Source organism: Babylonia areolata, chromosome 7 (assembly GCF_041734735.1).
Source record: "Babylonia areolata isolate BAREFJ2019XMU chromosome 7, ASM4173473v1, whole genome shotgun sequence".
Classification (NCBI taxonomy): domain Eukaryota; kingdom Metazoa; phylum Mollusca; class Gastropoda; order Neogastropoda; family Buccinidae; genus Babylonia; species Babylonia areolata.
The window spans coordinates 52,801,921-52,814,420 of NC_134882.1; the positions used below are offsets into that span (position 1 = coordinate 52,801,921).

The 12,500-nt window shown below is 46.4% G+C and overlaps 1 protein-coding gene across 1 annotated transcript in view; it reads right to left on the bottom strand.

Annotated features, from left to right (window-relative positions):
- The window catches only part of LOC143284309 (uncharacterized), a 17,665-nt gene that overhangs the window by 3,049 nt on the left and 2,116 nt on the right, over nucleotides 1-12,500 (bottom strand). Inside the window, exons 2-3 of the mRNA XM_076591012.1 lie at nucleotides 9,832-10,290; nucleotides 1-84 (exon numbers count right to left, since the gene is read on the bottom strand). The exon at nucleotides 1-84 is cut by the window's left edge and continues 110 nt beyond it. Of these exons, the coding sequence (XP_076447127.1) occupies nucleotides 1-84; nucleotides 9,832-10,174 (427 nt within the window). The 5' untranslated portion in view covers nucleotides 10,175-10,290. The remainder of the gene's footprint in view (nucleotides 85-9,831; nucleotides 10,291-12,500) is intronic.

Here is a 12,500-nt window from a genome sequence, read left to right on the forward strand (position 1 = left end):
GGGATCTGCCCGCCTGCACCACCTGGTTGCCCACGCTGTCGTTGGTGAACTGGGCCGTGAAGGCTATGGGCTGCTCCAGCACAGCTGTGGACCCACACAGACCCACGATGCTGGACTCTGCTTCTGCTGCTTCCTGTTCTTCTTCTGCTTCTTCTTCCACAATGTCAGTCATCATTCTTATGTTGATGGCATTCAACTTCAGAAAAGTGATACCCCTGAAAATTTGTCCTCGCTCTTGCAAGAAACATCCTATTGCTTCCTCTACATTAAAAACTGGATAGTATTCAACTTCAGAAAAGTGATACCCCTCAAAATATGTCCTCGCTCTTGCAAGAAACATCCGACTGCTTCCCGGACATTAAAAAGTGAATGACTCTAATTCAATTACAATTGAACGCGGACAAAACCGAAGCAACCATCATCTGAACTAAACAAAAAATTCTTCCATCACAACTGACACAATCAAACTTGGCAGTACATTCACGCCCCTTTCCAGCTCAGCCAGGAACCTCGGCGTTGTCCTTGACAACACACTGTCCGTGCAAAAATTTGTCAGCCAGACCTGTCAATCCTGCTACTGTCAATTGCGGCGCATCAGTTTCGTCCGGAAATATCTGTCCACCGACGCAACATCTAAGTTTGTCGTTTTTATCGCCTTGACTACTGTAACTCTATTGTCTGGTTTGCCTGCTTCATCCATTCAGACTCTTCAGCGCATACAAAACTCTGCTGCCCGACTCGTCCTCAGAAAGAAAAGATCTGAATACATCACTCCTCTTTTGCAACATCTCCATTGGCTCTCTGTCGCACACAGAATAAAGTACAAGATCAGAACTCTATGTTATAAATGTATTCACAAATCTGCCCCTTCGTATCTCTGTGGCTGCCTTCACCTCTACACTCCATCTCGCTCACCACGATCGGCTTCGGATCAACTGTTTCCTGATACCCAGATTCAAACACTCCACTGTCAGCCGCCGCTCTTTCTCTGCCTCTGGACCTTGCATTTAGAAAGTTCTTCTTTCGCTTCGTCAGGTCTCCGCACTCAGCTCTTTCGTCTGGTCTTAAAACCCACCTCTTCTCAAGATAGCCTCCTTCCCCTGCCTCTTCTTTGTCTTCAGTTTCTGAAGTTTAGTTATCCATGCGTGTGAATGACTGGTGTGAAAGTGTTTTGATTTGTCTCTGCACAAGATTCAGCGCTGTTTAAATACTGATTCTCCTTCTTCTTCATGGAAGCTCATCTCCAACGATGAAGACGTCAGTGACTGCGGAGATGAGAAGAGCAGCGCAAACGCAGATGCACAAATGTGGCCGCACTGTGGGCAAACAATGGTAAAATGACGCTTCTGGTCATGTCCTGAAGATGCCTCTCCTCAACCGCCATCACTTCCTTGGAGACAGCCAGTCACCAGGCGCTGCGGTCAGTGGTGAGGGTTAGCCACTGGAGGATGGGAATGCTGCAGGCCCCAAAGGGATGCTTTAAGACAGTCCTTGAAACGTTTCAGCGGTCTTCCCATCTTCCTTGTGTCAGCAGCCAGCTCGGAGAAAGCTTAACAATGGTGTGCTATCCATTCGGACCACATATCAAAGCCACCGAATCTTTCTTCTTCTTCTGCTTCTTCTTCTTCTCTTCCTCCTCCTCCTTCATTCCCCCCCACCCCCCACCCCCCTCCCTTCTTTTTTTTTCTACTTTTGTAGCGCCTATCTTCGGTTAGGGGTCTAACTGCAAGTGTTTTCCAAACACGGAGTTATTTGTACAACAGATTGTCAACCTGACTAGAGCCGACTAACAGCTGCCTCTGGTCGCTCGTCATTCATTTCCTGTGTCTTTGAGTCAGGCTTTAGTCATGACCACGCGCACTTTGCTCGCACACACATGCACAATTTGGGTGGTTTTTCTACAAAACGTGACAGGGACAGCTCTCCTGTTGCCATGTGCATGCTGCACACTGGACCTTGGTTTAGTGTCACACAGAGTCAGGATGTCTGTCAGTCGCTGACTGATGTGGCCCTTATGTCAGTGTTAGGCTGTTCAATTCGCTCCAATTTTGACTAAAGGTATGGGCTGTTATGTCAGTGTCAGACTGTTCAATTCGCTCCAATTTTGACTAAAGGTATGGGCTGTTATGTCAGTATCAGTCTGTTCAATTCGCTCCAATCTTCACTAAAGGTATGGGCTGTTATGTCAGTGTCAGTCTGTTCAATTCGCTCCAATCTTCACTAAAGGTATGGGCTGTTATGTCAGCGTCAGTCTGTTCAATTCGCTCCAACCATCACTAACGGAATGGGCTGTTATGTCAGTGTCAGACTGTTCAATTCGCTCCAACCATCACTAACGGAATGGATTGTTTTGTCAGTGTCGGAATGGGCTGTTTTGTGTCAGTGTCATACTGTTCAATTCGCTCCAACCATCACTAACGGAATGGGCTGTTTTGTCAGTGTCATACTGTTCAATTCGCTCCAACCATCACTAAAGGCAAAGGCTGTTTAACTCAGTACGGCCAGTCCTCTCTTCTCCTCTACACAGACCCCTCGGATGTCCAGTGGGTGTCTCAATGACCCAACCTTTAGCTTCTGTCGTCAGAATTGTGGTATTCTTTGTCAACATTCACGTCTTCAGTATAAGAGCCTTCCGCTTGCAGTATTTTGATGATGGTAATTGGGGTTAAACGCTGTTAACGTCGTCTCTTTCGCCGTTCGTATGAAGAGAGTTAATCAATGTCAGAGCGTTCCCGTCACTCGCAACAAGCCTGGATCATTTGTGCCCTTACGAGCGCCCCGAATTACTGGTATGACGGCATCCGAAAGAGGACTTACTGTCTCCCTTGATAAAGTGTCAACCCATTGTGTGAACGTCAGACCCGTTTTAGTTATGGAGAATGTCCCCACATTCTGGAAACACTGCAAGGGTTTTCTTTTTTTTCCCCATCTCACTCTAATTGTTTCACGGCTTCTGCGTTTTATTTCAGTCGTCTCTTCCTTTCTAACTGAACATTTTCTGCCTTGCTGGTCCATTGACTTGTTTTTTGTTTCCAGAAAATGTTAAACTTTCTCTTTTATGGACTTACTAATATGACACTTTTACTATGTTGCTTTCCATTTAGCGCTAGGCTGTGTCGTTTACTCGCTGGCGGGTTTTTTGGTTGTCGAGGCTACCTTTATTTGGGGGTTTTAAGCATCATTCAATGATACTTTCTTTATATCGATGTTAATTTTTTTTAAGCCATCTACCCAAAACTAACGGTAATAGATTTTGCCTGAGGCATGTCCTAGTTTTCTCTGCGGGAACATGACTGTCTCGCTTCCATGGCGCTTTCTATTTAGGTTCCATTGGATCGATAAACGATGGTTTAACTCTCTCCATACGAACGGCGAAAGAGACGACGTTAACAGCGTTTCTCCCTAATTACCACCATCAAAATATTACAAGCGGAAGGCTCTTACACTGAAGAGGTGAATGTCGACAAAGAATACCACAATTCTGACGACAGAAGCTAAAGGTTGGATCATTGAGACAACCACTGGACATCCGAGGGGTCTGTGTAGAGGAGAAGAGAGGACTGGTCGTACTGAGTGAGTTAAACTGTGGTGTGTCCCTTCGGCTGTAATCAGCAGTGATCACAATGGCTACAAGGCCTAGCGTCATGTCCTCAACGAAACTGATTGCAAGTATATTATCCTTCAATTCAGTCCTGTTTTCCTTTGAGCTCAGCCAATCACTTTTATCAGGGCTGGCCACACACCACGTCACAAACCTCCAATACGAAACCATTTCTATCAGGGACCATACACCACGTCACAAACCTTTAACACCAAACTATTTCTATCAGGAACCACACGTCACATCACAAACCTTCAACACCAAACCATTTCTATCAGGGACCACACACCACGTCACAAACCTTCAACACCAAACCATTTCTATCAGGGACCACAAGTCACGTCACAAACCTTCAATACAAAACCATTTCTATCAGGGACCACACGTCACGTCACAAACCTTCAACACCAAACCATTTCTATCAGGGACCACACACACAGTCACAAACCTTTAACACCAAACCATTTCTATCAGGGACCACACGTCACGTCACAAACCTTCAACACCAAACCATTTCTATCAGGGACCACACACCCAGACACAAACCTTTGACACCAAACCATTTCTATCAGGGACCACACGTCACGTCACAAACCTTCAATACAAATCCATTTCTATCAGGGACCACACATCCAGTCACAAACCTTCAATACAAATCCATTTCTATCAGGGACCACACGTCACGTCACAAACCTTCAATACAAATCCATTTCTATCAGGGACCACACACCAAGTCACAAACCTTCAACACCAAACCTTTTCTATCAGGGACCACACGTCACGTCAAAAACCTTCAACACCAAACCATTTCTATCAGGGACCACACACCACGTCACAAACCTTCAACACCAAACCATTTCTATCAGGGACCACACGTCATGTCACAAACCTTCAACACCAAACTATTTCTATCAGGGACCATACGTCACGTCACAAACCTTCAATATAAATCCATTTCTATCAGGGACCACACACCACGTCACAAACCTTTAACACCAAACCATTTCTATCAGGGACCACACGTCACGTCACAAACCTTCAACACCAAACCATTTCTATCAGGGACCACACGTCACGTCACAAACCTTCAACACCAAGCCATTTCTATAAGGGACCACACACCACGTCACAAACCTTCAACACCAAACCATTTCTATCAGGGACCACACGTCACGTCACAAACCTTCAACACCAAACCATTTCTATCAGGGACCACACACCCAGACACAAACCTTTAACACCAAACCATTTTTATCAGGGACCACACGTCACGTCACAAACCTTCAATACAAAACCATTTCTATCAAGGACCACACACAGTCACAAACCTTCAATACAAATCCATTTCTATCAGGGACCACACGTCACGTCACAAACCTTCAACACCAAACCATTTCTATCAGGGACCACACACCACGTCACAAACCTTCAACACCAAACCATTTCTATCAGGGACCACACGTCACGTCACAAACTTTTAACACTAAAGCATTTCTATCAGGGACCACACGTCACGTCAGAAACATTTAACACCAAACCATTTCTATCAGGGACCACACGTCACGTCACAAACTTTTAATACCAAACCATTTCTATCAGGGACCACGCGTCACGTCACAAACCTTCAATACAAATCCATTTCTATCAGGGACCACACGTCACGTCACAAACTTTTAACACTAAACCATTTCTATCAGGGACCACGCGTCACGTCACAAACCTTCAACACCAAACCATTTCTATCAGGGACCACGCGTCACGTCACAAACCTTCAACACCAAACCATTTCTATCAGGGACCACACGTCACGTCACAAACCTTCAATACAAAAACCATTTCTATCAGGGACCATACGTTACGTCACAAACCTTCAACACCAAACCATTTCTATCAGGGACCACGCGTCACGTCACAAACCTTCAATACAAATCCATTTCTATCAGGGACCACACGTCACGTCACAAACTTTTAACACTAAATCATTTCTATCAGGGACCACACACCCAGACACAAACCTTTGACACCAAACCATTTCTATCAGGGACCACACACCACGTCACAAACCTTTGACACCAAACCATTTCTATCAGGGACCACACGTCACGTCACAAACCTTCAACACCAAACCATTTCTATCAGGGACCACACGTCACGTCAAAAACCTTCAACACCAAACCATTTCTATCAGGGACCACACGTCACGTCACAAACCTTCAACACCAAACCATTTCTATCAGGGACCACACGTCACGTCACAAACCTTCAACACCAAACCATTTCTATCAGGGACCACACACCCAGACACAAACCTTCAACACCAAACCATTTCTATCGGGGACCATACGTCACGTCACAAACCTTCAATATAAATCCATTTCTATCAGGGACCACACACCACGTCACAAACCTTTAACACCAAACCATTTCTATCAGGGACCACACGTCACGTCACAAACCTTCAACACCAAACCATTTCTATCAGGGACCACACGTCACGTCACAAACCTTCAACACCAAGCCATTTCTATAAGGGACCACACACCACGTCACAAACCTTCAACACCAAACCATTTCTATCAGGGACCACACGTCACGTCACAAACCTTCAACACCAAGCCATTTCTATAAGGGACCACACACCACGTCACAAACCTTCAACACCAAACCATTTCTATCAGGGACCACACACCCAGACACAAACCTTTAACACCAAACCATTTTTATCAGGGACCACACGTCACGTCACAAACCTTCAATACAAAACCATTTCTATCAAGGACCACACACAGTCACAAACCTTCAATACAAATCCATTTCTATCAGGGACCACACGTCACGTCACAAACCTTCAACACCAAACCATTTCTATCAGGGACCACACACCACGTCACAAACCTTCAACACCAAACCATTTCTATCAGGGACCACACGTCACGTCACAAACTTTTAACACTAAAGCATTTCTATCAGGGACCACACGTCACGTCAGAAACATTTAACACCAAACCATTTCTATCAGGGACCACACGTCACGTCACAAACTTTTAATACCAAACCATTTCTATCAGGGACCACGCGTCACGTCACAAACCTTCAATACAAATCCATTTCTATCAGGGACCACACGTCACGTCACAAACTTTTAACACTAAACCATTTCTATCAGGGACCACGCGTCACGTCACAAACCTTCAACACCAAACCATTTCTATCAGGGACCACGCGTCACGTCACAAACCTTCAACACCAAACCATTTCTATCAGGGACCACACGTCACGTCACAAACCTTCAATACAAAACCATTTCTATCAGGGACCATACGTCACGTCACAAACCTTCAACACCAAACCATTTCTATCAGGGACCACGCGTCACGTCACAAACCTTCAATACAAATCCATTTCTATCAGGGACCACACGTCACGTCACAAACTTTTAACACTAAACCATTTCTATCAGGGACCACACACCCAGACACAAACCTTTGACACCAAACCATTTCTATCAGGGACCACACACCACGTCACAAACCTTCAACACCAAACCATTTCTATCAGGGACCACACGTCACGTCACAAACCTTCAACACCAAACCATTTCTATCAGGGACCACACGTCACGTCAAAAACCTTCAACACCAAACCATTTCTATCAGGGACCACACGTCACGTCACAAACCTTCAACACCAAACCATTTCTATCAGGGACCACACGTCACGTCACAAACCTTCAACACCAAACCATTTCTATCAGGGACCACACACCCAGACACAAACCTTCAACACCAAACCATTTCTATCGGGGACCACACGTCACGTCACAAACCTTCAACACCAAACCATTTCTATCAGGGAACACAGTCAAAAACCTTTAACACCAAATCATTTCAATCAGGGACCACACACCCAGTCACAAACCTTCAACACAAAACCACGTCAAACGAAACACAAAACCCTTGGATTCTTTTTCTGGAAACAAACTGCACACACCAACAACATGGGAAGACATGTTGGTGTACATGTCTACATTGTTGTTTGTTTGTTTTTCAGTACTGACATTTTTTTTTTTAGTGATGGTCTTTGAACACTGTGGTGTGGTGTGGTGTGCGTTGCGTTGCGTTGCGTTGCGTTGCGTTTTTACTATGTGTGACAAAAGATTTATGACTTGTGACTAGCATCCAGACCACCTCTCATGGTCTTGTGAAGGGAAAGAAAACACAGGCGCGTGGCGGACTGGAACCAGAGAGCGCTCAGTCTCTCGCTTCCTATAAGCTGACACGTCACTACTGGAGCCAACACTCAGACATACCACACACAGTACCCGAAGGAAGGCAAATGAACTTAACAGGGTGACCCTACTGCCCCAGTGTGGTGGGTGGGTGGGGGGAGGGGCTGTCAGCTCCGTTCTGGCCTGTCCAGCCACACACCACGACGCTGTAACTATCCACTGAAATAATCAGAATTGGATTCCCCAGGCAGGATCAGCACGAAGAGTTCGTGAGTTTTGCGCTGGTCGGGCAACTGATCCTCTCTCTCCCTCCGACCCCCCCCCCCCCCCCAACGGCACCCCCCTCCCACCCCCGTCCCCTCTCCTGCCCCCTCCATCCCCCATCCATCACAATAGCCCCTCATTCCAAAATGGCAGCCGTCAGTTGGCTCAACCCGGCAAGGAACCCTGTTGTGTAAAGGACCCCGTGGTTGTAAAACGCTTAGAGCTGGGTCTCCAACCGAGAACAGGCGCGATATAAGTATCTATATCATCATATCATCATCATCATCATCATCCATCACATTACCCCCTCATTTTTCCCGGTTTGGCTTAGAACTTCAGGATCAGTCGGCACTCTTTGACGTCTCATTAAAACGGAAACCACCAAAGCTCTTGTTTGTGCATTTCTTCTGTCCCGACCTGATCAATGTGAAATGCCCTCAGGGTGTTCGCTCTTGACGTATTTTGATAAACTGCCAACAGTCTGGGGAAAAAAACAACAGCTTTAGCGTTTCTCTTAAAAGCGTGAAAACGTGATCAGGCCATATTCATTTTCAATTTGTATGTTCACCCATTCGCTGGTAGCCCGTTTATCAAAGTTTGTATTGCAAGGTATTGTTTGGAAAACAACAAGAAGTCTCCCGAGACTGACTACATTGCTCAAAATAGATCAGAGGTTTGTAGAATGGACAGGATAAGCATTTGCAAAGACCCAGGCTTTGATACACAAACGACAGACCTGGAGGAAGCTGGTGAACAGTTCGTATGCAAGGCGCCCCGATGACTCTTCACAGCGTTTAAGGGAGAAGAAGGAGGAGGAGGAGAAAGAAGGAGGAGGAGGAGAAAGAAGAAGGAGGAGGAGGAGAAAGAAGAAGAAGGAGGAGGAGGAGAAAGAAGAAGGAGGAGAAAGAAGAAGAAGGAGGAGGAGGAGAAAGAAGAAGAAGGAGGAGAAAGAAGAAGAAGGAGGAGGAGGAGAAAGAAGAAGAAGATGGAGGAGGAGGAGGAGGAGGAGGAGGAGGAAAAAGAAGAAGAAGGGGGAGGATGAGGAGGAGGAGAAAGAAGAAGAAGAAGAAGGGAGAGGAGGAGGAGGAGAAGAAGACGGAAGAAGAAAAAGGAGGAAGAGAACAAGGACGAGGAGATGAACAACAACAACAACAGCAACATGAACAAGAAGAACAGGCAGAACAAGAAGAGGCAACAAAAACAAAACAAGAACCAGAAGAACAAGAAACTAGGTCTGATGGCCTAGATGTGACGCGTCCGCCAAGGAAGCGAGAGAATCTGAGCGCGCTGGTTCGAATCACGGCTCAGCCGCCGATATTTTCTCCCCATCCATCAGACCTTGAGTGGTGGTCTGGACGCTAGTCATTCGGATGAGACGATAAACCGAGGTCCCGTGTGCAGCATGCAAAAAAAACCCCACGGCAACAAAAGGGTTGTTCCTGGAAAAATTCTGTAGAAAAATCCACTTCGATATGAAAAACAAATATAACTGTTCGCAGGTAAAAATACAAAAAAAATGGGTGGCGCTCTCAGTGTAGCGACGCGCTCTCCCTGGGGAGAGCAGTCCGAATTTCAAACAGAGAAATCTGTTGTGACAAAACAAGAGAAGTACAACGACAAAAAAGGAGAGAAGTACAAATACGAAGAAGAAGAAGATGAGCAGCAGCAACAACAACAACAACAACGACGACGACGACGACGACAACAAGAAGAGGCAGCAGCGGGAGCAGACACTGACCGACGCGGTGGGCGAGGCCGGAGACATGGCTGTGGCAGAAGGAGTGCAGTGTGTCCTGCGTTTTGGTATTGTGGCTCAGCGCTGACGTCAGGTTCCGGATCTGCCCGTGCTGCTGGGAGACCTGCCCGTTCAGGGCCGTCAGCTGGTCAGACTTGTGGACCAGGTCCGCGTTCAGGGCGCTCAGCGTGCTGCTCAGCTGGTCGGCCCTCGCCAACAGCTGGTCAACCAGCGTCTGCAGGCGCGCAACCTCGTCCTCCGCCGCCGCCGCGCGTGCCGTGACGTCACTTCCCGTCACGTGCCCTAGCAGCGGCAGCGTCACCAGCAGCAGGAGGGATGGCCTCATGGCGGAGAGATGTGTGTGTGTTGTGTGGAGGTGAGATGGTGACAGTGCAATGTGTGGAAACAACGCCGTGGTGATGGGTCAGGCACTGTCTTTTCCTTCCTGTCTTGCCGCAAAACCTGTAAGAATTTGTTCCGATAGTAATGATTATAAGAAACATAACATATTTCATACCCCCACACACGGTCTTTCGAGTCTTGGTGCTCGTGTGTGCGTGTGTGTGTGTGTGTGTGTGTGTGTGTGCGTGCGTGTGTGCGTGTGTATGCGTGTGTGTGTGTGTGTGTGTGTGTGTGTGTGACGGGGGTGAGGTGGGAAAGATGTGTAAGTTGTGAGTAATGTTACACGTTTGAAAAAAAAACCGTATTCTAAGCAAATTTTGTAGTTTAATGATGTTTCTTTTTTCTTTTCTTTTCTTTTCTTCTATTTTGAAGTTACACTCCTGCACCTTACTCAGATCACATGGATTGTTAAATGCGCTTTATGCGCTTTGTGCCACAGGGAAAACACAAGCTGAATTAGAATCATTGTCATTACAACACCATCATTATCACTCTCTATAGACTCTCTCCTATTCACAGCAAAGCACAACAGCACGAACGGCTAAGTCTTCAATCTGCTGCGACTTCAAGCCAGGACGCACAAACAATGGGAGCACTAGTGAGAGGTAGACTAAAAAAAATCTTGGTAAAAGTCGACTTCCTTGGGATGAAAGAGGCGACGTATCGAGCCACAAGCTCTTCTTCAGGCAAATGAAATGAGTGAGTGACAGACAGAAAGGTACAGACAGAGAGGGAGAGAGAGTAAAGTTCAGGAAAGGAAAGTGATGAGAAGTCACAGGAAAGGACACAAAAAACAAAACAGGGTGAGTAGAACTGTCAGTGTGAATGTCTGAGGGAAAGAAAAGAGAAGGATGAGGGAAGGTGGGCAGGGTGTGAGAGGGCAGGAGTGAGGGAAGGGGGTGGAAGAGACTGTTAGTGGTAGGGACACATGAACAGGAAAGTAAAATAATAAGTGGAAAAATACACACACACACACACACACACACACACACACACACTGGCCGGGATATCATTATGACAGGAAGCGTAGAGTACAGCCTTGTCACACAGTCCCAAACCAAAACGAACCTCCATAGCAACATCGTCATCGTCATCCTCCTTCTCCATCATCATTAATATAAACGAAACAGTCTCAAAGTCTGTGGCCTTTCATGCCCTGCTCTCATGGTGACCTCAGTTTCCACACCCCTCCAATTCTGTGCTCGGGGTATGTCTTGTCAATGTCTTCAGTGTCGGCATTCATGGGGGGCTGTTGTTTGAGGGACGTTGTGGCGATCTCCACTCTGGGAGAGACGCTCACTCAGTTTGACTCCGCGACTAAGCCATTATTGTCGTTAGTAGGGGGGCTTTGTAGGTGGTGTCCTTAGTACGTTAAATCAGAACAGGCACCACTGAACACCACCGAGGTGACTCAGCAGCAGTGTCAGGTCTCCTCTGGTGTGTGGCCTCCTGGCGACCTAACATCGATGGTTCCCTGCGGACTGCCGACGCTGGAACTGTGACGGACGAACCCGGGTGTGGCCGTGTATGGAGGAATCTAATTGAGCGGCGTGGAAGTAATGCCACTGAAACGGTGCATGATGGTGGGGCAGCAAAAAAAAAAGTCAGCAGGTTCTTCTTCGGCAGGCTGACTCAACGACAGTGGCAGGACAGGCACCTCCAACTGTCAGCAGAGTCTGTAGTGTGTTTGTATTACTCTGTTTGTCACAACAGATATTTTTTTCTGGGTGAAATTCGGGCTGCTTTCCCTGGGGAGGAGCGCGCGCGCGCGCACACACACACACACACACACACACACACACACACACACACACACACACACACACACACACACACACACACACACAAGGAAGAAGAGAGACAGAACAAGACAAGATGATTCTTCTGACTTGGTCTTCTATCGATGAGTAGGTCACAAATGGAGAATGAGAAAACAACAACAACTGCAACATCAACTACACAGAAAAAACAGCAACAACAGAAGAAAAAACAACAACAACAACAAAACAAAATCATACTTCCGAAAATGACATGTCAATGACATGGCGTTATCACAATCATTAATTGATTCAGTCCTATAGATATTTACTGTGGATGAGACACCGAATAATTGGAGCACATAATAGAAATACAAAAACGAATTTCACTTTCAGACACAGTATGGACAGTCAGTTGAAACATCCTTTAGAATATCGGTCAACAAAGATTTGATAAAGAAAAGGCAAACTGGAACACAACACAACACACAAAATACTAACTGAAAGACTTAA